This window comes from Drosophila ficusphila, unplaced genomic scaffold (genome assembly GCF_018152265.1).
Source record: "Drosophila ficusphila isolate 14025-0441.05 unplaced genomic scaffold, ASM1815226v1 contig_286, whole genome shotgun sequence".
Lineage (NCBI taxonomy): Eukaryota > Metazoa > Arthropoda > Insecta > Diptera > Drosophilidae > Drosophila > Drosophila ficusphila.
In genome coordinates, this window is record NW_025064189.1 from 9,711,412 (window position 1) to 9,737,042 (window position 25,631).

At 48.4% G+C, this 25,631-nt stretch overlaps 10 protein-coding genes and 3 non-coding genes across 14 annotated transcripts; 11 read left to right on the forward strand and 2 right to left on the reverse strand.

The window, feature by feature from the left end:
- Positions 1-180: 180 nt before the first annotated feature.
- On the forward strand, positions 181-1,984 carry LOC108099190 (60S ribosomal protein L28). 2 transcript variants are annotated; one of them, XM_017202557.2, is made up of 4 exons: positions 181-244; positions 1,051-1,150; positions 1,382-1,624; positions 1,814-1,984. In XM_017202557.2, the coding sequence occupies exons 2-4, from the start codon at positions 1,058-1,060 to the stop codon at positions 1,910-1,912; spliced, it is 435 nt and encodes a 144-aa protein (XP_017058046.1). In that variant the 5' UTR covers positions 181-244; positions 1,051-1,057; the 3' UTR covers positions 1,913-1,984. The 2 variants fall into 2 exon arrangements, with proteins under 2 accessions (XP_017058046.1, XP_017058047.1); XM_017202558.2 differs by lacking the exon at positions 181-244 and adding an exon at positions 861-884.
- LOC122319927 lies at positions 497-569 on the forward strand. The gene has a single exon (XR_006245395.1). It is a non-coding gene; the product is annotated as a small nucleolar RNA CD11 (small nucleolar RNA).
- LOC122319924 lies at positions 705-780 on the forward strand. Its single transcript, XR_006245392.1, has one exon. It is a non-coding gene; the product is annotated as a small nucleolar RNA CD11 (small nucleolar RNA).
- On the forward strand, positions 916-990 carry LOC122319925. The gene has a single exon (XR_006245393.1). It is a non-coding gene; the product is annotated as a small nucleolar RNA CD11 (small nucleolar RNA).
- Positions 1,985-2,165: 181 nt separating the features above from the next.
- LOC108099189 (putative neutral sphingomyelinase) lies at positions 2,166-4,224 on the reverse strand. Its single transcript, XM_017202556.2, has 2 exons — positions 3,730-4,224; positions 2,166-3,639 (listed from the first exon to the last, which is right to left on the reverse strand). The coding sequence occupies exons 1-2, from the start codon at positions 3,768-3,770 to the stop codon at positions 2,367-2,369; spliced, it is 1,314 nt and encodes a 437-aa protein (XP_017058045.1). The 5' UTR covers positions 3,771-4,224; the 3' UTR covers positions 2,166-2,366.
- Positions 4,225-4,491: 267 nt separating this feature from the next.
- LOC108099095 (protein KIAA0100) lies at positions 4,492-12,312 on the forward strand. Its single transcript, XM_017202413.2, is given in 11 exon segments — positions 4,492-4,670; positions 4,751-4,877; positions 4,934-5,470; positions 5,525-5,800; positions 5,860-6,003; positions 6,065-6,747; positions 6,749-8,110; positions 8,167-8,647; positions 8,700-9,738; positions 9,797-11,898; positions 11,956-12,312. Coding segments are annotated over 11 exon segments (6,861 nt in total). The 5' UTR covers positions 4,492-4,617; the 3' UTR covers positions 12,013-12,312.
- Positions 12,024-25,457, reverse strand: LOC108099096 (trafficking protein particle complex subunit 11). The gene is made up of 10 exons (XM_017202414.2): positions 24,588-25,457; positions 24,303-24,533; positions 23,805-24,242; positions 23,343-23,741; positions 22,855-23,286; positions 22,560-22,753; positions 13,550-14,061; positions 12,698-13,492; positions 12,445-12,639; positions 12,024-12,387 (listed from the first exon to the last, which is right to left on the reverse strand). Exons 1-10 carry the CDS (start codon positions 25,325-25,327, stop codon positions 12,361-12,363), a joined length of 3,963 nt encoding a protein of 1,320 aa, XP_017057903.1. The 5' UTR covers positions 25,328-25,457; the 3' UTR covers positions 12,024-12,360.
- Positions 14,572-16,619, forward strand: LOC108099099 (trypsin beta). Its single transcript, XM_017202418.2, has one exon. The coding sequence runs from the start codon at positions 15,825-15,827 to the stop codon at positions 16,602-16,604; it is 780 nt and encodes a 259-aa protein (XP_017057907.1). The 5' UTR covers positions 14,572-15,824; the 3' UTR covers positions 16,605-16,619.
- LOC108099097 (trypsin) lies at positions 16,810-17,746 on the forward strand. Its single transcript, XM_017202415.2, has one exon. The coding sequence runs from the start codon at positions 16,810-16,812 to the stop codon at positions 17,731-17,733; it is 924 nt and encodes a 307-aa protein (XP_017057904.1). The 3' UTR covers positions 17,734-17,746.
- LOC122319909 (trypsin alpha-3) lies at positions 18,288-19,146 on the forward strand. Its single transcript, XM_043207809.1, has one exon. The coding sequence runs from the start codon at positions 18,311-18,313 to the stop codon at positions 19,085-19,087; it is 777 nt and encodes a 258-aa protein (XP_043063744.1). The 5' UTR covers positions 18,288-18,310; the 3' UTR covers positions 19,088-19,146.
- Positions 19,206-20,179, forward strand: LOC108099098 (chymotrypsin-1). The gene has a single exon (XM_017202417.2). The coding sequence runs from the start codon at positions 19,221-19,223 to the stop codon at positions 20,007-20,009; it is 789 nt and encodes a 262-aa protein (XP_017057906.1). The 5' UTR covers positions 19,206-19,220; the 3' UTR covers positions 20,010-20,179.
- LOC122319910 (trypsin alpha-3) lies at positions 20,219-21,208 on the forward strand. Its single transcript, XM_043207810.1, has one exon. The coding sequence runs from the start codon at positions 20,219-20,221 to the stop codon at positions 20,990-20,992; it is 774 nt and encodes a 257-aa protein (XP_043063745.1). The 3' UTR covers positions 20,993-21,208.
- LOC108098978 (seminase) lies at positions 21,363-22,467 on the forward strand. The gene has a single exon (XM_017202194.2). It carries the CDS (start codon positions 21,597-21,599, stop codon positions 22,341-22,343), a length of 747 nt encoding a protein of 248 aa, XP_017057683.2. The 5' UTR covers positions 21,363-21,596; the 3' UTR covers positions 22,344-22,467.
- Positions 25,458-25,631: the final 174 nt, after the last annotated feature.

Below are 25,631 nucleotides of genomic sequence, written 5' to 3' on the forward strand. Positions count from 1 at the left end.
TTCTAAATTATTTTTCGATAATAAGGTCTGAATAAAAAAAACCAGATGAGTAACAAACACAGAAATAAACGGGGATTCAGTGTTTGGTTGGCAACGCGCGCCAGGGATGCCGAGATTTTTTCGATAGGTGGCATGCCAACTCGCTGTTCCCCAAATGCAGCCCTGTGTTTTCTGCAAGCGCAGCCAACTTTGCGCCATGCCGGGCTGCCATATTTCTTTCCTACTTGTCTTTCAACGAGAAAAGGTAGGCATTTTGCGTTTTGTCTCGATTTGATTAAGTTCTAGCGTTCCCGCAGCGTTCTAAGCGCTCCGAAAGTGTTAAGACAATGTCTGCCCCACGTGTTTCCGTCACTTTGGCAGCCGAACCACAGATACTCGGAGGTAAATTGAAATTTACCCACACGTGCAACACAGCGGGAATATAGTGAATTAAAAAAAAATGATTTTGGCGTGCGAAGCCACCCAGGAACACGTGCGGTCCTAAACTGCAGAAATTATTCTTTAGTGATGAACGATTGAGCAGAAGAGTTCTTGAAGACTATATTCATCACCCAAGACTGAAAATAGGCCAAGATTTAGAAAACTTTAATTGAAATTCCCGAGCTAATTATATGCTTCTGTCTTTTTTCATGTTTCCGCCTGGTAATTGGACATTTTGTGCTATTCGTATGAAGGTAAGCATCAATATGCATCTCACGTGTCAGTTATCATTTAATGAGGATTGATTTAGCAGAAGAGTTCTTGAAGACTATATTCATCACCCAAAACTGAAATTAGACTCAGAACCTTTGAAAGTTGTTTACCAAAACATCATGATCTAATTTCCTATTTTTCTATTTCATATTTCCCCTTCTGGTTGGACAAATTGTGATATTGCTATAAAGGTAAGCAATAAAACCATACTGAGAACCTCAGTTTTGTATTAATGAGGATTGATTTAGCAGAAGAGTTCTTGAAGACTATATTCATCACCCAAAACTGAAATTCCAAAAAACCTGTAGAATATTTACCCATTCTAAGAATTTACTAATTATGTTGTTTTTCTTACAGACGTGAGATGGCAACCTCTTCGCACCTCAATTGGTTGATCATTCGCAACAACAACGCCTTCTTGTTGAAGAAGCGCGATGTTAAGAAGCCCTTCAGCACAGTAAGTGACTTTGATTTGAAAACTTGAAATACCACTATTACAGAAAAGCTCAAAGTGGCAAAATGGTCTATAAATGTGGTACTAAAACTTCTTCAATGATGTTTCCAACTTATAATTTTCACAATGATATTTGAATACAACATGATAGTATTTTTAATCTGACAAAAGTTGAATGCATCTGTTCTGAGATCATAAAGACACGTAAACTCACTTTTAAATATTCTTTTCCAGGAGCCAAACAACTTGGCCAGCGTGAGCTCGTTCCGCTATAGTGGAATCGTGCACAAGAAGACCCTGGGAGTCGTGCCTGCTGCCGACAAGAAGGGCTTCACCGCCGTTCTGAAGAAGGGCAAGTATGCCCAGAGGCCCGCCAAGAACACCGTGCGCGTTAACTTCAAGGCCGGTCCCCGCCGTTCCCTGAAGAAGCTGAAGAACCTGCTCATCGGCTCCAAATACCGCAAGGACCTGACACAGGTAAAAATGGCTCAAACTAGAGAGATATAATTTGGTTCTTGTCATGATGATCTTTTTTTAATGCTACACAACCAAGATCGCAGAATGATCGTGTTGATAAACTTTTCTGAGGCTCTCATTTGAAGTTGTATTATCTTAATCTTTTGGCTTGCGTGTGCTAATAAATTTTTTTTTTTTATACATTTTCAGGCTGCCCTCCGTCGCGCTTCCGCTGTCCTGCGCTCCCAGAAGCCCGCCCCCGTCAAGGGAAAGAAGGCCGAGCTTGTTAAGGGAAAGAAGCCCGAATAAACTGTACCAGATTGGATTATGCGGAGCTGTTTTCTACTCGAGAATAAAGAAAAAATGTTAAAAACACCCTAATATTAAATGATAATTCCGTGTTCATTTGTGGGAAGAACTGAAATTCAGAGGCTTTGTTTGTGAGAATGTAGCATACTTTCAGCCTTATCTGAATAATACAAAAACATCAATTATTAATCTCGATTAAGGTTATTGACCCACTTTTTCTAAAGGTTTCATTTTAAATTTAAAATGTTTTCTATAAGTATTCATGCCAAAATTGGTCGGATTTATTAAATCTGATTTGGGATATAGAGAACGTTACATGAAGAGATACCACGAAATTGCATTGAAATATTACAGTTCAGAGTCATAAACTTAAATCTGAGACATTACAACGTTTGTTAAACTACGGTACACATGGATTTTAAATGCGCTTTGAGCTTTGCTGCTTCACACAGCCTTAGTAGAAGTACTCGTACTTCTGGGCGTGATGCAGCATCACCTCCATCGACTTTTTGCCCTGCAGCACCCCGTTTCGCTCCATGTAGTTCCAAATGGAGGCCATGAAAACGCAGAAGAGGATGACGCCGAATACGATAAACTTGAGCAGTAGGAAGATGGTGCGCATGCCAACGGGAGCGGTGAACTCCACCAACAGAACCAGGAGGACGAACAGAAAGGTGGCAGCGCTGTAGTACAGTATCCGATCCGTGTTAAGCTGCAGAAGGGAGGCGTCGCACAGGGCCAAAGCTTCGTGAAGGGCGGCAGTTCGAGCGGCAGGCATGGTTTGAATGGATGATGCGCTGCCATTGCACTGCGCTTCCGGCTGCTCCTCATCGCCGGCCTGAGCATCGCCCGCTCCCAATTCTCTCACGGCGCAGCTCCCGCCTTCTTCCACCTGGCAGTTCACCTCGATTGTGGCAACTGGCTCCTCCGTTCTTGGTGCAGGCTTTGATAACCTAAGCTTGGCTAGCACTGCCTCGTGATCCGAGAAACTGAACTTTTCGCCGGGTACTCGGTCCGGAAAGGGCAGTTGGTACTCTACTATCTCTGCGTCTACGTGGTCGCCGCCGCGAACAAAAATATGATCAATGCGGATGCCCTGGGGATTCCTTTCCAACGCCTGCTTCGAGGTGTACGAGTTGTGCTGACACTCGTTGGTTCGAAAGGAGTCCGAGGCGCAGCTGTCAAGCATTTTGGAGGTGTAGAGCAACACCTTGTATGAGATGTCCTGTGGCTGGGCGTTCAGATCGCCGGCTAGAATTTGCAGGGCAGAGTTGCCTCTGGTGGCCTCGATGAATTGAGCTGTGTCGAAGGCCTGGATGACGCGATGGGTCTTGTACTCGTCGTTGGCATTGTCGTACTCAGCGTGCAGATGGGCATTGTAGAGATGGACCATTTGTCCAGCCACCAAGATGCGGCACAAGCCCACGCCCTTACCGCCGAACCAGTCTGCGTGCTGAATGCGATGGAAGTAGCCGTTGACGGACCACGCGTGAAACAGAGTGCCCAAGATGGGATACTTGGACAGCACCAGCAGTCCGGCCCCCATCACTCCGCTGTGGAAGTAGTGACTGTGGGGCAGGACCGCCTCTGTGCCTTTCTGTAGTCGCTCGCTGTCCTGCTGCGCCCACACCTCTTGCAGGGACACGATATCGTATTTTCCACTTGCCAGCTCCTTGCAAATGGCATCGATACGGGGTCCACGATCACTTGACACATATGGAATGCCCCTGAAATGAGGAATACAGAGTTAGTTTCAGGAGATCGGGGTCAATTGTGCAGGTGCTCCGGAAGCCTTAAAAGGCAATGCTCGTTCTTACCAAATATTCAGGGTCAGAATGTTCAACTCCAGCAGCAACATCGCAACTTTTGTGGTCTGTTTTCACGTTCGCATGCTTAAAATGCAATATAGAGGCGCGGGCAGCGACGATAAGATAACTTTTTGATTTGTTTTCAAGATATATAGCCAAAGTGTGACCATTTGTGAAAACAAAAATACATTTAATGTTAACCCTTAAGTTGCTTCTTTGCTTAGCTTCAGTTCTGATTTATAACTTTGAGACAATATAATGTTTGTTAATATGTACAAACAATATATCAATGCAAGTAAAATTTTATATAATCTAAAGCCGTTTAAAGTATACTTTCAAATTTATATTCTTCCTCTGCCTCGTTCTATATTTTTCTTTCCATTCGTTATTATACCCTTGCAGATAGTATTGTTCTTGATATCAACTTATTTCTTCCAGATGTTTTTTTTTAAATACCATCGAATTTCGAATTAAATTTGATCAAAATAGAAAAATAGGAAAGATCGGGGAATATTTACACAAATAATGGCAAACAAATGATTACGTCGTTGTTTTTTATCTCACGAGAATGATTTTTAGAACATCGAGAGAAAATTTCATTAAAATGGGACAACTAAAATATAGAAAATTAACGGAAAAGTCGTCATAGTCATAGTATATAAACTTCGGCTCGCCGAAGCTAGTTTCTTTTCTTGTTGATATAGTCTATTAGGAAACGAACTGAAGCAGAGGGTTAAACAGACTTTTAACTGTTAGCTTAATGTCGGATTTTTAAACTTTCTTGCCATGGTCAGTCTATTCCCGCAACTAGTAAATTTTAGTATTTAGTTATAACATTTCAAAACATTAAAAAATAAAACCCAAATGTTGTGGCGATAGGCTGATTGAGGGGCGATCATGATGATTCAGCTGCTGTTCTTGTGCCTCGTGCTTTTCGTCGTTGTTTATTGGTTTGTTTCGTCGGGGTTGGGCGTACATATTTTGGCTCATCATGGTTATAAACATAAAATTGGATCACCTTTCATTTTAGGATCTTGCCCACAGGCATAAGCTGGTACTTGGTGAAGAGGTTTCGGGTAAAAGTGCGGATCGGACGCGTGTCGTTGCCCTACTTGTCCCTTAAGAATGTGCACATCAGCAAGAGTGGATTCTCGGTGGTAAGAATAGCCCTTAACCTCCGGCTGCTAGGCAATAAACACTCCCTTTCTTCCAGCAAATTGAGGAGGTGTGCCTGCGGAGCAGTTTCTTTACCACCGAGGTGACCAAGCTGCTCTCTATATACGTCCGCGACATCCGCGTCAACAAGGACATTCACGGGCGCCAGGATGACAATGAGGACTTCTATGAACTCCGGCAGACGGAAAGTTCGGGAGGCAACCCGACGGATGCGAAGGGTGTGCCCGACTTTCGGCAAACGAAGGTGCCCGCAAGCATTATTACGTTTGCCCAGTTCATGGCGGTGCACGTGAACAACATATCAGTGGTCCTGATGAACAACGATTTTGATCCGGGCTGGTTTATCCACGCCACGGCAAAGGAGCTTCATCTGGACGGGAGTATCGTACAGAATGCCCGTGTCCTGCTGGTGAACGCGGCCCTGAGTGAGGCCCAGGCCAAGATGCTGAGACACTGCAGTTCCCGTCGCCAGTCGCTAGAGAACTTGAACAAAATTAGACCATGCCTGGGTGAGGTCAGCTTTGACATGACCCTGGATGCCTCGCTCTTTGCCCAGGGACCTCTGCTAATGGATGTGGGTATTGGTATTTCCGTTCTACAGCGTTCTAACTGTTAATCCAACTTTCAGACCCTTAATCTGGTCATTAATAATGCCAAATCCGTAATCCACGGAGGACTTTATGAGTTCCTCAGTGAGGCCAAGCGAAGAACGTCAACTGGACAGCACTCACAGCGTTCCATGCAGACTTCAGTGCCCTCTAAGAGGACCTACGACAATGACAACTACGAAAAGCTGGCGCCAATTATACCAAAAAACTTTAACTTTAGCATTAGGGCGGCAACTTTCTCAGCAGTCAAGGAAAATTCTCAAAATGATTTTAGTGCCAAGCTGCAGTCCTTTCAAGTAGGTTGAAGCCTGCTTAACTGATTTGTGTGTTTTAAAGCTTATGTCATTATGCACAGATCTCGGGAAAGTTTAACTCGAAAGTCACGGATGAAAAGACATTGCTACCTTCAATGCTTGCCAAACTAGGATTTCAACACTTAGATATCGATACCAAATATGAGAAACTTCTCTTTGTAGAACAATTTACCATAGACTCTGTGGTAAGCCTTTTATTATCCTTCTACTGCTTTTAATATTCCGAAAAACCATTTTTCCTTTCAGCTGGAAAAAGACATATTAAAACTGTTTGTTAAGCTTAAGACATTCCAAATAATCTATAACCACAGAGAGATCTACGACTTCGTCAACAACAACTTCTTGGCTCGCCAACGTTCTAGCGGATCGATGCAACTAATACAAAAGCAGAAATCCCTGCCGGATCACTTGTATCCGAACACGGCGTCAGTGACTCAACTGAGACCAAATCAAAGACGCGAGGGCGGAGTTCTCGAGTGGATTATGCAGCGGATCGTAGTTAAAGGCTGTGCAGAGCTGTTCAATGTCTCTCTTCTCATGACGCTGGAGGACGAGAACATAGCCATGAGTGTCAGTCACACGAGGTTCCTCCTGGAACAGATCGAGGAGAAACGCAGCAATCTCTATGAAAACAAGTTCCTCAACTTGCTGTTAAATCAGCGGCAGTGGAGCATGGAGATAATGGTGGAGACGCTGTGGTCGAATCTGAGGAACTCTATCAACGACACCAACAACCTAAAGAAGACCCATTCGCCCGGCTCACCGTTCTTTCTCGGAGTGAGTTTGGTGAAACTCTGCTCATACGCAAACACCACTAAACTGGACATCTCTGTGCACACCTTCCGCACGGAGTACAGTATGCAGCTGGCGGAGTTTGTAGTCAAATCAATGGAGTGCCTGCGGCAGTACCGGGGAATGGAACCGAAAAAGACACTCGCAGGCCAGGCCGAACCTGGCTCTCTCCGTTCAGCCACCAAACTCATCCACTCCCTTGCGCGTCTCCGTTAAGGTCAAGGATATAACGGCCTACTTTGTGAACAAACACAAGGTGTACACACTGCTCAGCTTCTCGGAGCTGAACTTGTCGAGAGCCCAGAACCTAACCTCCCTGAAGCTCGAAGAGTTCCAGCTGGCCATGATGCGCTCGATGACCGCTTCCTCGCTCTGCCTCACCGACTTTTCAGACGTGTTCGCCACTTGCAAAATGATTCGTCTGGAGCATGAACAGGTGGAGGGCACCCTGGGCAAGCTGTCCATCTACATACCCGGCAATACGGACGCGAAGTGGAACTCCAATTTGCACATGCACCTGCTAACTTTGGCAAGGGACATGCAAGACTTAAAAAATGAGTTGTCCCTTTCCGCTTCGCCTGTGAAGAAAACCGCCCCAAAAGGAGGACTTGTTGTGGAGTTGTCCGCCGAACGGAGCACTACCTTTGAAATAAAGTTCTCCGAGCGTCACTCCGTCCAGATATTTGTGGAAAGCCTTTTCTTCAGTCAAAAGGAGCGGTGCATCATCTATGCGGAGAACGTGTTTGTTAAGATTGATGATCAGCACATATTCACGGTAAAAGAGCTCGATCTGCAATCGGTTCCCCGACTTGAGGTTCTCACCCAAGAACGACAAAACTTTCCCGGCTTTCAGCTGCCCTCCAACAAGGTGTGGGTCTGCACCATTGGATCCTTTAAGGCAATTTTCCCGTACGACCACGACTTCTACAATGCCATCAACGGCGAGTGTGTGTCCCACTTTAAGTGGCTCAAAGTGGTCCACAACTACGAGAAAAAGCCGTTCACGGTGGACTCCCCGCTGCCCTGCGACCTGGTGATAAAGATCAAGGAGTTCCTCTTGGAGATCAGCGACGATCCCTTCGAGGTCAAGCTGCGGGACAACTACGTCCTACTGGTGGACGAATACCTGGAGAGCTTAAAGCGTAAGGCGCTGTTTGACAAAAAGATCGGCGAGATTCGCTCGGAACGCCTTTTGATGCCCACTGGAACCATTGAGAGTCTTTACGCCAACCTGGTGAAGAAGAATTCGGAGATCTATATCCAGCGATCAAAGAAAATTCGGGAGAGTGGCCCGGTTCGCACTCGGCTCCTGGCCTGGATCATGACGGATGTGAACATCATGGCCATGGCGGACACCTCCATCCACGGCTACGATAATGTGACGCGCATCATGCGGGAGATCGATCACGAGAGTCCCTGGCCCGAGGAGGGACTGGAGTTCTCCACGCTGTGGTGTCGTGGAGTAAACATCAGCTGTACAGAATGGAAATTTATGCTGAGGTGGGATAAACTAGTTAAAGGGATAACCCCGTTTTAATGAATTATATCTTTCCCAGGGACTTTCCGCAACCCATGTTCTGCGTGAAGAGCATGCGTCTGTATGGCAATCTCTGCGGAGCGGAGCAGATGGGTTCCAAGCGGGCCAAGCGCGACGTGCTCATTGAGGTCGGCGAACCCTTTGGAACCACTGTGATTCAACGTAGCATGCCGTCGCTGAAGTTCTATCACGACTTTGACTGCGAGCTGGAGAGCTGCAGCTACGCCTTTGGAGCCTGCTGGGAGCCTGTGATGGCCCAGTGCAACCTGAGCTTCGAAAAGATATCGGCTCCCTCCAAAGATCCCTCGCCTCCGTTGCCGTTTTGGGACAAGCTGCGCCTGCTCCTGCACGGTCGGTTAACTCTGATAGCCAAGCGGTTCACCATTCTCCTCCACGCCTCGCTGGATCCCTATAACACCACTGAGGAAATGGAGCTGACCTGGAACAACTGCGGCATCGTGCTGACGAATGCCAAGATTATGTTTAAAGGGGAACTCAATGTGAGTTTTAGGTTGTTAAATAGTATTCGATACTAAAGTTATTCCCTTTCAGGTCACCGTAAGAACAGCTTCTCGCTACGACGATTGCCGGTTGCTTCATTTCCCCAACCTTAAGTTGACGATCAAGCTGAAGTGGGTGTGCCTGGCCAATCCCAATGATCACCACGCCGTGATGCCGTGCGCCCCAAACAAGCTGCCAGAGTACTCGAGCAACCAGGTGCACGACTCGTTCCGCGCATTCCGTTCGCTCAATCTCAACATTTGGATATCCTTCGAGACGAAGCCCAAGGCGGGAGAGGACTTGGAGGTCGACATACCCAGTCTGGTGCTGTACGGCAGCACATTGCGCTGGTTTGAGAGCCTGCAACTCATTCTTTCGGGCGTGACGAGGCCCACGCGACGTGGTCCGGTCTTCAACAATGTGAGACCGCGGAAGAAGCCGCTTAGCCGGCACTACAAGAAGGCCAACCTGCAGATGTGCCTGCACAAGTTCCAAGTGCTCTACTGGATGTCGCACGCCCTGCAGAAGGGATTCCAGCTGAACGGCCGCCGCGTGTCATTCAGTTCCGAACACTCGCTGGCCCTCAATCCCATCGACGACGGGCTTATCCACCGACCGCGGGCGGATTGGTCGACGATCTACATGAACTGCGAGCTCAACGATGCGGAGATCTGGTTGAAGAGTATTCTGACCGAGAAGATGGACAGCAGCTCCGAAAACCTGGCCAGCGCAGCGGATGCCTTCAAAATCGTAAGATTCTACTTCCTGAGCGTGGCCAAGGTCTCCTATGGACGTGAGGCACTTATCCCGACGACAGCCACGAGCACTGAGGAAGATGTAAAGGCCCAGTCCACAACGCCAACCCACAAGCTGGTGGTGCACGATCTGAAGGGCGCCTGGACCAAGAGCAATCGCGATGTGGCGTTCGCCCTGTTCGACTCATTTATGAAGTCCCAGAAGTTGAAGAACAACTTGTCCACGGAGGCGGTGAAGAGTTATCGCAAGGAGGGGCCTAACTCCGCCGTCCTGAAGCACAAGCGCAGTGATAGCACCATTACCTTGTCGAGCAACAACAGCGAGGGTCTGCCTAGTAAGTCTGGGAAATCCATCTAGGGTTCATATCTGATGTGCCTGCTTCTCCCTTTCAGTTTCCAATCCGAATGCATCGCTGAAGAAGCTTCCCGCGCAGATCCACGCAACAGCCATGCTGCAGCAACTGATCGCGGAGGCCGACCACAAGTTCAACGTGTACAGCGATGACCACAGCACCCAATCCCGGGAGCTGCAGCTGCAAGGCCTGCAGGCCTGCTCCGCGCAGGATGTGATCCACGAGAACTGGTCGATCAGCCTGGTAAACTCGCAGGTCCTGCTCAAGGGGTGCGAGACGTCCGGCTACGTGATCATCAGTGCGGCCAAGGCGGAGATACTGCAACGGGAGCACCGTCCGGTCTGGCGGGAGCGGTCGCTCATCTCGAAGACCACGTGGAAGGGACTGCTCGAGTGCATGCAGTACTACGCAACAGTCAGCGCGGGGGACAACAACTCGCTGCTCGAGAAGGAGATCATGTGGCTGACAGTGGACAACATTCAGGACAAGGACGAGACCGTGATCAACAACCTGCCGGACATCTCGCACCTGGTCGGCAGTGGACGCAGTGTGGGTGGAGTGGTTTCCGAAACGGTGGGTGCCTTTCTGAGCGACAACTCTGGCGGGGCACAGCCCGTCCAGCTGCAGCGCATCGTGTCCAAGTGCAAGTGCGAGTTCTTCTATGTGAGCTACGGCGATGCCATCGATCCGAACAGCATCACGGAGGTGCCGCCTCCGCCCTCGGAGGAGCTGCAGTCGCCGTGGGAGAAGCAGGACGATCCCGTGGACGCCTTCACCCTAATGCATCACGACCTGGACGTATGCACCAATTCGCTGCAGTACGCGATGATTTTGGACATCGTTAACAACCTGCTGCTCTACGTGGAGCCCCAGCGAAAGCAGGCGGCGGAGAAGCTCACCCGGATGCGCTTCCAGCTGCAGCTGCACTCCACGGAGGACCAGAAGCGCCCCATCCAGCAGAAGCAGACTGTTATCCGCAGCCTGCTCATGAAGATTCGCTCGCTGGAGAAGGACACACACATGATCAGCAAGGAGCGGATCGAGGACGGCGACTCGCTGGAGCTGCGGCAGGAGTACGACCACGTGCAGCAGATGATCCGCGAGAGCAAGGAGGAGCTTAACACCTTCAGCGAGGAGCTGGACATGATGCTGCTCTGCTACAAGGAGACCCAGCTGTCGCAGCTCAGCAAGATCTCGAACGTGCGCTCCGATGAGTCGGTGACCATGATTCGAACCAACGAAATCTGCTTTAAGCGCGCCCAGTGGCGGCTGACTGAAACGGACGGCCAAATCGGCATAGCTGATCTCGTCCTGAGTGCCTTCCTCTACACGAAGAAGTCCAAGAGCGATGATTCGGTGGAGCATCTGCTGGAGCTGGGCAACATTCGCATGGAGAACCTATTACCGCGGGAAATCTATCGCGATGTCCTGCTGGCCACCGAAATCCAAAAGGATATGCCCGTGGACACCCACAAACGGGTGCTGCGGATCTTCTGCCGGGAGAAGGCTCCAGTTGGCGGAATATCCGTGAAGGAACACTTCGAAATCAACGTGGCACCCATCACAATTGCCATCACGAAAAAGTTTTACAGCACCATGCTTAAGTTCTGCTTTCCGGACCGCGATGCCTCCGAAACGGAGGCTAGCGATGAACTGGACGACAATGCTTCAACCAGCTCGGCGTCCACAACCAATTTACAGGTGAGGCCATCGACCTCCTCGTCGACCAAGCGCTCCGGGAAAGGCAAGAAGGGAGCCAAAGACTCCGAGTTCTATGTAAAGATCGAGAAGGACGACGTGGAAAAGATGAAGGAGCGCGCGGAGAAAAACAAGCTGTTTATTTACATCAAGATTCCCGAGGTGCCCGTGCGGGTCAGCTACAAGGGGAACAAGGAGAAGAACCTAGAGGACATCACCGACTACTCTCTAGTCATACCAACATTGGAGTACCACAACGTTACGTGGACCTGGTTGGATCTGCTGTTGGCCATGAAGTCAGTGAGCCGGCGCGTGATATTCTCGCAGGCCATTAAGCAGAAGCTGCACATCCACCAGCGCCAACCGATCCTCTCCGCCGGAGAACGAGCCACTCCCCAGGAGGCGGAGGACAAGGCAGTGATGTTGTTTGGAAATCGCTTACTCGTGAGTTTCACACAACTAGTTAATTTTATTTGCTAACTTCTTCACCCTTTCCTGCAGAACGATAACCGTAGTCAGAAGAAGGGCGTCTTCAAGTTCTCCTCGAGCGGAAAGTGATGAAACTCGTGTTGTCTTTTAACGATATTTATATGATTTATTACTGTACGTTCAAAGGATGTACGAAAATATGTGCAACTTGCGGTACTGACCAGGATTAGCACAGCTTACCTAAAACGCCGTAATCAACTAACAAGAATGTCGAGTGCGTCTTGGCCCGATTAACAATACATTATACAATACAATCACACACACTCTCAAGTATTATGCTATGTAACTCTCTAACTCTAGCTATTAATGTTATGGATACTTGTTGTTAGCAATAAAGAGGGAGTAGGCGTAGTTCATTTTTACAGACCAGTGACAAACTTTAAAACACTTATATTAAGCTTGATCGCCGGTTCATCGCTACTTGTTCTGTTGCTTCAGGGGTGGCTGAAAAACAAAGACAAATTAATATCGTTAAAAGTCCGGGGATCTCCGATTACCAACCAGCACAAAGACTCGTTTCGGCAGGGCTCGCTGCACCAGTTCGTCGAGCAAGGCGTTCTGGATGTCGTTCTTCTGCGGATCCGCCTTTGTGTTGTACTCCAAACTCAACACCGGCAGCTCCTGCCAGCCGACTTGCAGGGGATACAGGTTGTAGACCAGCTCCTTCTCCTCGAAGGCCATTATGGAAATGTCCAGCTGAGGAAATTATTATTAATAGAGGACAACTAACCTTTGTCTTTCAAGTCAAACCCACCTGCTTGTGGCCGGAGCAAATAAAGTTATCGGTCTTGCTGATGCTTAGGTTGGCTATCAGGTGGACCACGTGCGAGGTGGGATTCTTAAGCACCACCTTAAAGGCAATGGGCATCTTCACGAACATCTTCTCTTCAATGGTGCAGTAGATGTTGAGCGGTGGCTCCGCGATGTCAAGCCCGCTTATCACAAACTTCGACTCGTTCTCCTCCTTGCCATTGGCCCTCCGCCAGCGGATGCAGAACACTCCGAAGATGGGGACGGAGGATGGATTCGCCTCCAAGGTGTAGATGCCCTTGATGAAGCCGCGACAGTGTCCCGTTCCCTGCACGGCTTCCAGGGCCTTGTTGTAGACGAGACGAGTGGTCTTCAGGCCCTCTTGGGTACTGAGTGCATCCTCGGCCACATTGACCTCGTCCGACTGGATGGAACTGCTCATCACACCCGCGTTGGCGACCTGAAGAGCGCCGGAAACTGCCGAGTTGCTGTTTATTATGGTCATGGTGGTGGGAATCTTGGTCACCAGACTCTTGCTTATGTAGGCACTCATTCCGGCCGGCGGCGTAGGAGCAATGGGTTCTTCTGCAGAACTTTTCACTGACGCCCTGCTGAACTTACTGGCCACTGCCTTGCCCTCTAGCTTGCCCCGGTGATCTAAGTCCCGAGCAGTTGTCCAGTCCTTAAGAGTGGCATTTGTCCGCAGGACTATCACGCTCTCCAGCTGCTCGCCTGCACTGTACTTATTGGTGTATTTCTTCCGCTTAAAGCTGTAGTTTGATTGCACTAGGTTGTGATCCTGAAACAGTATGGTTATCATGAAGGATAGGCAGAGGATATTTCAAATCACACTTACACATATAAAGAAGCTGTCCAGTATCTCCACATCGTCTACAGCCACCACTTCGGTGTTGGCTCTCAACAGAAAGTTTTCCCCTCGATACACCTGGTTCAGCGGCTTTCTGTCCAGCGTGTAAAATCGGGCCGAAAACCTAAAGTCCCCGTAGCATTGAACTGTGAGAGTGTCCTCCCGCGACTTGCGCACTCTCGTCTCGTCCAGGTACTCGATCTGCACCGGGGAAATCGCAGCCAGGCTCTGGGCAACACCCTTCACCTCGTGATCGGGCGTAGATTCTGAGCTATTCGGAGTAGTACTAACCCGGGCAGGGGTGGAACCTCCTCCACCCTGGCCGCGATCAACGTCCAAGGTGTAGCTCAACCTCTGCTGCAACTTGATCTCCGCCTCCGCCAAGCTGAAGATGTAGAAGGTGGCCGTAGTACTTCCGTGGGCGGACAGCTCGCCCACGTCGATTTGGATCTGGGCGTGGAGCTTTTGGCGTCCCGGCGAGATGTCCGTCGTAAGGAAAACTAGAGAAGTTAAAAGGAGATTATTAGCAACAGATATTTTTCAAAGATATGTTATTTATTACTACAAATTATTATTGCTTGTGCAATATCCGATTCGCACCCATTGAAAAACACCTGCATTTATTGCCTGCATTGTTATCGGACTGCCATACCCCGACGATACCACCTTATACTTATTCTACCATACTCTCTTTCAGTTTTCGCGAGTGACGCGCGGCGCGCGCAGCTTCCCTTAAACTTTAAACCAAATTCTTCTTAAATTCAAACTAAGTCAATATCTGCTTATTGATATCGGGATCGCAAAGTGTCGAAAACGAATTAAACATTGGAAAAGAAGCGCCCGCAGTAATATGCTATAAGTTTTGGTTTATATCTGGCGGGAAACCGAATCTGCCACAGTTCAAAAATTGTGCGTGAGCTTCGCATATCCGGCTTTGCATGCATTGTTATCGGACTGCCAGACCCGACGATACCACCTTATACTTATTCTACCATGCTCTCTTTCAGTTTTCGCGGGTGAAGCGCGGCGCGAGCATCTTCCCTTAAAATTTAAACCAAATTCTTCTTAAATTCAAACTAAATCAATATCTGCTTATGGATATCGGGAACGCAAAGTGTCGAAAACGAATTAAACATTGGAAAAGAAGCGCCCGCAGTAATATGCTATAAGATTTGGTTTATATCTGTCGGAAAAACGTTCTTTCATTAAATTCTGGTACAGGGTGACAGACGCCAAGGACTCTTTCTGTTTTCGCGGGTGCAAGTGACGCGCGGCGCGCGCAGCTTCCCTTAAAATTTAAACCAAATTCAATATCCAAGTCAATATCTGCTTTGTATATCGGGATCGCAAAATGTCGAAAATGAATTAAACATTGGGAAAGAAGCGCCCGCAGTAATATGCTATAAGTTTTGGTTTACATATATCTGGCGGGAATCCGAATCTGGCACAGGGTGCTCTCTTGGACAGATGACAAAGAGTGCGTGAGCTTCGCATATGCGGCTTTGCATGTTACATACATATGTACGATTATGTAGATGTATGATTTTTTTTAAATTTTTGTTCAGTGCTTTAAAGTGAAGTATTTAAGTATCTTTGGTGAAAAATAAGTGTATATGTGCGAATATAATTCATTTTTTTAATATTTTTTTCTGTGCTGTGATGTGATGGTACATATACATATGTAAGAGCTAATGTTGATACTAGCAATGTCAAATATTCATATATCTGATTTGTACATAATTTTTTTTTGCGTGATATCGAAAATAAATGTATTTGTGTACATAATACGACGGGTTAAAGGATTTAAAATTCACCTTTAAAAATACCTAAAAGACGGGTAAGTCCCCCTTTGTTAATTTTTCTTATTTCTTAAAATTTGGTAACAACTTGAATATTTTGAACTGTTAAGGTTAAAATAACGTGTATATAAACTGTAAAGTTCTCTTGTGGTTCAAGTCCACGGCACAACAGGTGTGTGTGCTCCCGCTCTTAATTCTTTGCCATATCTATTATTTAACGCAAAACAAATAGTATTGAGTGGGAACAGTTAGAACAGTATTGAGTGGGAACAGTTTCTCTTCACTTCCTCATAGCCCCTTAAAGCCAAGTTCATTGTCGTGTGTAAATAGAGAGCAACAGGTGTTTTTTGTAAGTGGGTTCTCGTTGGGTAAGGTCAGTACCGCATCGTTCTATAAATGTCTGTGCTGCATGGTTTGCGGCTTCAGTTCCTTGAAGTTCACATTACAGGCCAGTCAAGATCGCGATGCAAGGCGTGCTGCTTCCACTGATGATGTGGATTATTTGGCTTTCGGAGATCCAAACTGAGGAGCTCGACTCACGTCGGAGTCCCCGCGTGGTGGGCGGCCATCCGAGCGACGTTCAGAATCTACCGTACATGGTCAACATCCGTAGGCGTGGCAACTTCCAGTGCGGCGGATCCCTGGTCACTCCTCATTGTGTCTTAACCGCCGCCCACTGCCTGAAAGATGGTCAAACCTCCGACTTTGTGGTCCGTGGCGGGGTCACTTATCTAAGTGACATGCGGAATGCCCGCTATGTGAGGAAAATACTGCTCCCTTCGGCCTACAGTAGCAGCACTTTGGATCACGATGTGGCCCTGTTGCAGCTTCAGAATCCTCTCCAAGCGTCCGTTGCACAGCCCATCTCGTTGGCCTTAAGGTCCCCTCGCCCAGGGACCTTTGTTCGAGTTTCCGGCTGGGGATTGACCGACGACAGCTCCACTTTGCTGCCCAATCAGCTGCACAGCGTCCACGTCCGAGTGATGCCTCAGCGAGAATGCCGGAATTTGTATCGGGGATATCGAAACATAACAGCCAGTATGTTCTGTGCTTCGATTCCGGGCTACAAGGATGCCTGTGCAGCCGATTCCGGCGGTCCGGTGGTGAACTCCAGTGGTTTCCTGGTGGGCGTGGTCTCGTGGGGAAGGGCGAATCGTTGTGCCGCCGCCGATAGTCCCGGGGTTTACTCCGACGTGAGTTACCAGTCCGACTGGATAGCCGAAAATATTCATAGGTACTGCTAGTTACCCTTCGAAACTGTATTAATCAGTATTAGATCAGATAACCCTGATCGTTGACGTCACTGGGAGCTGGAGCTAGAATGCCATTGAAGTGGCAATGCCTTCCATTGTGACCCGCGGTGTTTGCTCAGTTGTTTTCTAGTTGTTTTGCCGAATATCCGGCCATAAAAGCCGGGACAAGGTCACAATCATATCAGTTCACATCGAGATGCTTTGGCGCTGGGAGTATCTTATCTTGGGCATTCTGCTCTTGGCGGAGATCACCCAACTGGGTGAAGCTGCCATTAATCCGAGGAGAAACAGGCGGTTGAGAAGTGCGAATGGAACCAACTTGTCGAGCAGGAGAAAGCAATCCGGAAACAGGAACACTCGTAACCAAACTTCTGGCAGAAAACTCGCTGCCAAGAGCGTCAATCGAAGCAGGAAGTCCGCGACTCCGGCCAAAATCGAATCCAAGATTATAGGTGGCACAAGCACCACTATTTCCACGACTCCCTACATTGTGCAGGTGCGACGGGGAGAGAATCTATGTGGGGGATCCCTGATCACGGAACGGTGGGTCCTAACTGCAGCCCATTGCGTTAAGGGATACAGTGCCTCCAATTTTAAGGTGCGCGGTGGAACCACCACTTTGGACGGCAGCGACGGCACCGTTCGCTCCGTGGACTCTGTCCACGTGGCGCCCAAGTTCACCTCAAGGAGTTACAACATGGATGCGGCGCTGCTCAAGCTGAACGCGTCCCTGACTGGAACCAATATCGGAACCATTTCCATGGGTAACTACCGACCCAGAGCGGGATCGCAGGTGCGCATTGCGGGATGGGGCGTAACTTCGGAAGGTGCCTCATCAGCCTCCAAAACCCTGAAGGCCACTTATATTCGAGTGAACAAGCAGAGAAAGTGCCAAAGGGATTACCGCTCCAAGGCCACCATCACAAAGTTTATGTTTTGTGGCCGCGCAGCTGGCAAGGATTCATGCAGCGGAGATTCAGGAGGTCCTGTTACCAGGAACAACACCCTGCTGGGCATCGTATCGTTCGGCTATGGATGTGGCAGAGCCAATTACCCCGGTGTGTACACAGCCGTGTCCTCGATCCGCACGTGGGCCAACAACGTTATGGCCAGCAATTAGGGATCGCTAGTCTGAGCGATACGAATCGAAATGAACTAGATCGTAAGGTCGTTATGCGTTTTAATAAATATTTGTTAAAAACAAAACTTTCATGTATAGAGCTTTGACAATGTGGGAATTAAAAATAGAAATTATCACAGATGAACTGGAAAGAAATGTTTCACACTACGGCAAAATGTTATCTTAACGCAGAGCCTTGGCTTTAGGCAACGCTCAAAATTCATATAAACATAGAACTACAAAATAAACAACTTTGGAATGTAGGCTGTCATTAGTATTCTACTATTTTCTATTAATGCTTAGTTAGAAACATTCCACATAGATAATCCTTAACTTTTCTTGGTGAGAATGATAACTTTTTGGTAGAAGTCGATTATCCCAAAATCTAATAAACTCCCTATAAACAAACACACAGTAAAATGGGAGCAATGCAAATTGAAATATTTCCGTTCTTTTAATTTCGACTTCCCGTCAAAGATAGTTGATTGAACAATTGTGCAAATGTTGATGTCTTGTTCCGCCCAGATTTACATGATATAAAATCAGTTTCCACTTAGATTTAAACTAGTTCCCCACAATGATTGCTAAGTGTCTATCTCTAATGCTGCTGATCGTTATCCCGATCCTGAGATCCCCCTCAGTTTCGTCCTCCGATTCCGTGGAGATACAGCCCCGCATCATCGGTGGTCAGGTGTCCAGAATCAAGCTGGAAAAGTATCTCGTGCAGGTCACAACCTCCACGGAGTTGTGCGGAGGATCGCTGATCAAGCCCCGATGGGTAATCACTGCAGCGCACTGCGTTTACGGTCAAAACAAGGATGAATTCAAGGTGTACGGAGGAGCCTCCAACCAGGCAGGTCCCCATGCCGTAATACGAACAGTAGACTTCATGGCCATTCGCCCGGATTTCAATCGCAAGACCCTCAACATGGATGTGGCTGCGTTGCGACTGACTTCTGATATGACTGGAGCTAATATAGAGACCATTGACTTGGCCTCCCAATCCGTCCCAGCTCGTGCTTTGGTCAAGATCTCAGGTTGGGGTTATCTAACTCCGGATGCCACAGAGACAGCCACTCGGGTGCACAGCGTCATTGTTCCGGCGTGGTCGCGTCAATCATGTGTTGCCGCTTTCAGGGGGCTCCATCGCATCACCCGCTCCATGATGTGTGCCGCCAGGTTGTACAAGAAGGACTCCTGCGATGGCGACTCGGGAGGGCCGTTGGTATATCACGGAGAGCTGGCCGGGATTGTTTCCTTCGGATATGGATGCGCCGGTGCTCTGCCCGGGGTTTATACCAGTGTTCCTGTTATCCGAGACTGGTATCTGCGAGTGGTGAAAGAGCATTCCTGAGCGTAACTTATGGCGTATCTTTAAGTGTCAATAAACAGTTCGAGTGAATCCAACAGTAATTAAGTGGGGAATGCAGGAAGAGATAACCGAGTATATAAATGGAGTGGCTTTTGGGGTTGTGACTTCGTAGACCATGATCAGGCTCCTATTCGCACTAGTTATACTTTGCCAACTAGAAAGGAACATCTCCTCCTCCTCTCGACTGGGTAAAATCTTTGGAGGACAAACAGCGCCTGTGGAAAAACATTCATTTCTGGTCAATCTCCGACGTGGGGGCGTGTTCCGTTGCGGAGGGGCTCTTATCTCGCCCAACTGTGTCCTAACTGCTGCTCATTGCTTGGAGGGACGGCATCAACAAGTCCGAGACCTGACCGTCCACGCCCAGCAACAGTGTCTCGGCGATCAATCCCCAGCCGAGCATGTGCGTCCTGCTTGGTATGTCGGACTATCACCGGATTACTGCCGACAGCGAGGTTTGGACTCCGACGTGGCTGTGATCCGATTGAGTCGCCCCTTCGACATCGCCGGAAACGCAAGTCTGGTGAAGATCGATTTCAACGATCTGCCACGAAATGCCAATCTCACGGTGCTAGGATGGGGAGTGACCTCCGAAAAGGGCTTCAACTGGAACCAGTGCTTGCAGGAGGCTAAAGTTGAGCATGTGTCGAGGAACCAGTGCATCGAGTCGCTAAAATGGGGCAAGCAACAGGTTACCAACAACATGCTCTGCGCACTGGGGAAAGATTCTGAAGATGCCTGTCAGGGTGATTCCGGAGGACCCATAATTTACGATGACCGCACCGTGGGCATTGTGTCCTGGGGCTATGGATGTGGCAGCGGCTATCCGGGGGTCTACACCCGCCTCAGCAGTCCATCGATTACGTACTGGCTGAAGACCTTCATCGATCGACATTGCTGGTGATCTATCAATGATCTGTCTGCCAACAACCTTTAGTTTAATAAAGAAGTTAATATAGTATAAGTGGAAATGTAGCTCAAATCTCTTCCGGGATTTCAAACAATATGCAGTTCGTGTGATCTAATTTCCGGGTCAATTGCCTGCCAATAATCATTATCACTTTGCAAATGAGACACTTGTAAACACCCAGTAGCTGTCAGTTGGGACACGCCATGGTTGGCGTTTGGGTGCTTTGGTGGCTCTGCCAGATAACATTCGTTTTTCCCAGCTTATCCAGTAAATCCCGCATAGTGGGTGGCGTGGAGACCTCCATTGATCAGGTTCCATATTTGGTTTACATTCGACAAAGTGGTTTCTTTATCTGCGGAGGATCCCTTATCTCTACCAGCGTAGTCCTGAGCGCAGCACACTGTGTCCATGGATCCCAGCCAGAGAAATTTACAATTCATGCTGGCGCCAGTCGGTTAAATGAAGATGCTCCCGTGATCCGCAGCGTGGCCATGTTCCACACTTCGCCCAGTTACTCTTCCACTAACTTCGACATGGACGTGGCTTTACTGCTCCTTCAGGAACCTGTTTCTTTAATTCCCGGTAAAGTGGCCACGATAACTCCTTGTCGCAACTCTCCTGAGGCGAATGCATATGCCAGAATCAGCGGATGGGGAGTAACTCGCGAGAATAACCGCGATCCCGCTGAGCAAGTCCGCACGGCCATGGTGCGCGTGCTGTCAAGTACGGAATGCCAGCTGTCCTACGGCGTAGCGGCTCAACTAACTGATTCCATGCTCTGCGCTGCTGTTCGTGGTCTCCGGGATTCCTGCTCCGGCGATTCAGGAGGTCCACTCGTCTACCGCGGACAGGTTTGTGGCATTGTATCTTGGGGATTTGGCTGCGCTTCGCCACTTTTTCCAGGCGTTTACACCAATGTGGCTAGTAGAAGGGTTCATGACTTCATCGAAAACACTCTAATCAAAATTAGGAACTAGCTTAAAACAAATTTAAAAAATCTTTTAAATAGGCAAATAGAAATCTTCGAAAAACTTCATAAACTTTCCTTTCTTAAAAATTGTATACGAGTCTGTAAAAGTTATGTTCAGTAAAATAAAGTTTATAATCAGTACCCTTTTTGGAAGAACATAAAATCGCTTCAAAATTATGGTAAAAGGGGTCTAGATAGATGTAACTAGATAGATGTCGGAAATTATTCAATCAAATAATTTGTGGAATCTGTGAGGTTTTAACATCCCGAAACAAGGCCAGCAAAAGCGTTTAGACAAAAGATATTAAGACCCATTACACAGCAATATTGGTTGGGTTTCAATTTCTCGTTCCAAACCACGATGAAATCCGACGATAAGCCGTACAAAATGGTTTATTAAAATAATTATTATTTGCACAATAAAATAATGAGTGTGCTGTGCGCTGATTGTTTCCTAAAAGGCATATAAATCGAAGCGGAGAGCCGCGCGATTCTAGTTTTAGGAAGTGCGATCTAAAAGCTGTTTGCTCAGGTGGCCAACGGCTCTGTAACTCGCTTGGTAGATACATTTAACACCGAGAAGGGCGGATATCCAGGGATGGAGTGAGCCGATGGTAAAAATGTGGCTCTTGCTCCACCTGATCCCACTTAGCTGGGCAGCCGGAAACGAAGAAAACAGTCGGATTGTTGGCGGAGTGCCGGTCGACATTGGAAGTGTGCCCTATTTGGTAAACCTGCGCATCGGAGGAAACTTCATGTGCGGCGGATCACTGGTTACCCCGCAACACGTGGTCACCGCTGCCCACTGCGTCAAGGGAGTGGGTGCTTCTCGCATCCTGGTTGTGGCCGGAATAACGAAACTATCGGAAACAGGGGTAAGAATCGGCGTGGACAAGGTATACACACCGAAAGCCTACAACACCCGCACGCTCACCACGGACGTGGCCGTTTTGAAACTTAAGTCCCCCATCAGTGGTCCCAAGGTGTCGCCCATTGGGCTGTGCACCGTGAACTTTACGGCCGGTGAACTTATTAAGGTTTCCGGATGGGGACAAATCGCCGAGCGCAACAAGGCTGTTTCGATGCAAGTGCGCAGCGTGGATGTGGCCCTCATTCCGCGGAAGACCTGCATGAGCCAATACAAGCTGCGCGGCACCATAACCAACACCATGTTCTGTGCCTCGGTGCCCGGAGTCAAGGATGCCTGCGAAGGCGACTCCGGAGGACCTGCCGTCTATCAGGGCCAACTGTGTGGAATAGTCTCATGGGGAGTTGGTTGTGCCCGGAAGAATTCTCCAGGAGTCTATACGAATGTCAAGACTGTAAGGGGCTTCATTGATAAAGCTTTGGGCATGTGAGCCCAAACAAAAAATGGGATAGAAAAATGTTATGTTTAAGTTTCTTAAATAGTTAACTATTCTTAAGAGGGAAAAATTGGAATAAGCCAAACAATAGAAGTTTGACTTACATTTTTGAGAGATATATATTGTTGTTTTCATTTTAAGGGATAGGTTTTTGAACTAGGCTTTAGTCATCGCTTCATAAAAATCAGAAAGGTACCGAGCCCTACTTACCACTATTCCTTAAACCTGCGGGAACACTAATGTGCACGCCCACGTTCTGCAGATAAATATTGTACGGATTGCTGACGGTGGTCACAACCGGATAGTACTCGTTGACCAGCATTCGCGTGGCCACCAAAGCCGCTTCCTCATCCAAACCGCTTTCATGTCCATGGCCAAGGTTCGTTTGCGTGTCGAGGTGGAAACTGGAATAGAGACCCAGATTTAGTAGAGCATTAAATGCGCTGCTTGCATGCAATTGTCCGGAAATAAGTCACCGCTTCCGTTACGAATCACTTTGACCTACGTGGGCGCAATGTAGCAAATGGGATTGATCGTCACGTTGTCGTCGAGATCTCGGCTGCGCGTGTGGTGTCGGAAGAGATGGCGTGAGTAGTTGGAGCTGCAGGTGAGAAGGGCAGCAACCTGGTCGGTGCCCATGTGGGCCTCTAACCGAACAATGCGCAGCTGAGTGTTTTCCTGGAACTGCTGCGCTTCGGTACTGCAAAATAGCTGGTAATAGGAGCCCGGCTCTAATCTCATGTTCTTCTCAAAGTTTTTGGGTTCATAGCGCTGCTTTTCGAGCGGTTCCTGCGGCTGATTCTGGCCCCGCAGCTGGGTGAGGCTGGGAAAGCAGAAGAACTTGAGGGCCTCCAGTTTGTAGCTGTTCTGCGGATTCGCCGCATCGGCTAGAATCACATGGAAGCTGCGTATCCCCAAAGGCACGTCCGTGAGCACACTGAAAGAATTTTAGATTGAGGGATTGGTTCGAACAGAACGGAAAACTATTCTTACCGCACTATCAATTGGAGCTGTAGTAGGTCGTCGTTGTTCAGCTGAACTCGCTCAAATGTGGCACACATTTCCACCACGTCGCTGACCTTATCTAGATCGATTTGAATGGGTGATTTTACGGTGGCCAGCGCGCTGGTCCACAGCGCTTGGGCCTCGGGCGTTAGCTCATTTTTCGGAACAGGCGGCACGCCCTGAAAAACTTGCCACAGGTTTTCTAGCAGTAGAGTCCGCTCGGCGCGCTCACCATGATGTTTCAGTGAAAGAGCTTCAACGCTGCAAGCAATGTAATCAGTTACAGATCCCGAAAGCAAAGCACAACGAAGAGTCTTCAGCAGAACATCGGTGAATATCGTAGACCATTTCTCCTGACGATAATCGGGCAGCATAAGGGAATACAAACTGGATTAAAATGCATACATCATTAGTATTCGTCTAATAAAAATCTTGCAAATATAAACCCACGTCAAGGCCTTGGCATGATCCCCGCTTTTCAGGTACTCCTCCGCCATGTCAATCGCTAGTTTCTTGCGAAACCTGAGGCACTTGTAGATTTTGAACTGGGCCATGGCCTGGCTGAGGAGACCTATAATGCTGGACGAATGGTTGAAGCTGCGCTCCTGGTCACAAAGCTGCATTGTAGCCTGCTGCTCGGCCATCAGATCACCAGTTTTCACCGCCCGGATGCCAAAAAACTCGGTGTACAGCGACAGGGGATTCTGATTAGTGGCGGGCGTAACTTCTGCAGCGGACTGCATTGCAGTGTAGGCCTCCAGTGCGGCATCCCGTCGCTTCATTACGTACTCAGCCGCCTTGTGGTAGTAGATACCAGGGTGCTGCGTCTGCAGGGCGGGCAGTCCGTTCTTGATGGCCTCGCAAAATAGCTCAGCAAATACAGAGTGTCTGCAATTAAAATCGATATTCTTAACTGGGATATTAAAAAAGATTGACTGTAAAAATTACTGCGTGCTCAGCCAGGCATGGTGCTCAAAGGCCAGATCCTTGAAACCCACTCGAGATTTGTACTTCTCTACATGGATGATGAACTGATTGATGGCATCCCTGGGAGTTTTTAGCTTAAACATAAGTCGGCAGATTTTGTAGTTTAAAAACCCAGCAAGAGTTTTAATCTCCAGGCAATTGCCGTCGTTGATGCGTATTTCGTCCAGATTGGCATACGCCTGAAAGTAGTGCCTAAGGAAAAGTCGGATAAATAAATGCTTTGGATAGAATACTTCAAAGACCTACTTCTGTCCCGTGCTAAAGTCCTGTCGTATCTCCGCCACGAAACCCAGCTTAAACTGATGCCGAATCTTGAGCGAGGTGTGCGCCGCTGTCAGCTGATCACGATGGTTGCGTATCCGCTTGGACATAAGTGCGTAGTAGGACTGAGCCATGTCCAGAAAGGCAGACTCTAGACGCAGGGCGTATCCTGTGAGGTGCTCGGTGTGAGGGAGTATGAACAGCATCTTGCTGGTTATTCCGCAGGCGTTGGTCAGGCTGGCAGCCCGCTCTGCAGCCAAGAGATCCTCGCCAGGTGGAAGAGGCGCCGCCTTTTGCAGTAGCACTAGACAAAGCCGGGTGTTCCGCTCCTGAAGTGCGTTTTTAAGGGTCTGCACAAAGCTTGCACACTGCACCTGCTTCTCGGTCCATTGAAGGTCATTCCACTCCATGTCCTGAAAGAGCACCACCACTGAGGGCAAGACGTGCAGGTGCTTGAGCATCCAGTTCCGCTTCAGTACTCCTTTTGGGTGGTACCACTCATAGGAGGCCCGTTTCGGTTTGGCCACGGGAAACTCGTAGTTGGGCGGCAGCAGCTTATATTGTACCGCTGCTCGGTCAGCGGCCTTGCGCTGCAGACTGCCGCTAAACGCCTCCCAAACGGCCTTGTGCACCGCTACCCGTGCCGTGTCTAGCCCACAGAAGCCAACCAGCGGCTGTGGGGTCACGAGCAACTCCGACGGCAGGGCGGTAGTGTCCATTGTCATGGCTCCGCCGCTCCTGCTCACAATTGGATGAGATCACTTCGTCACCGACGGCCACTCCTCTCGTGCGCTGCAATTTGTGATCTTCTCCAGCTACGTTGTCCTCAGGTCAGTCTCAGTGTGACCGTGCTGGACCATCGCAGTTTACCATTGTTGTGACCGCCTAGCCCGCAAAAATAACGGTTGCAAGTGGGTCAAAAGGTATATACTTGGAAAATAAAAAATATTTTTCAGTTTTATCTTTTAAATCAATAAACAAATTTTATGTTTGTACGATTTCTTATTAATCCTTTTTTAATTTTTAAAT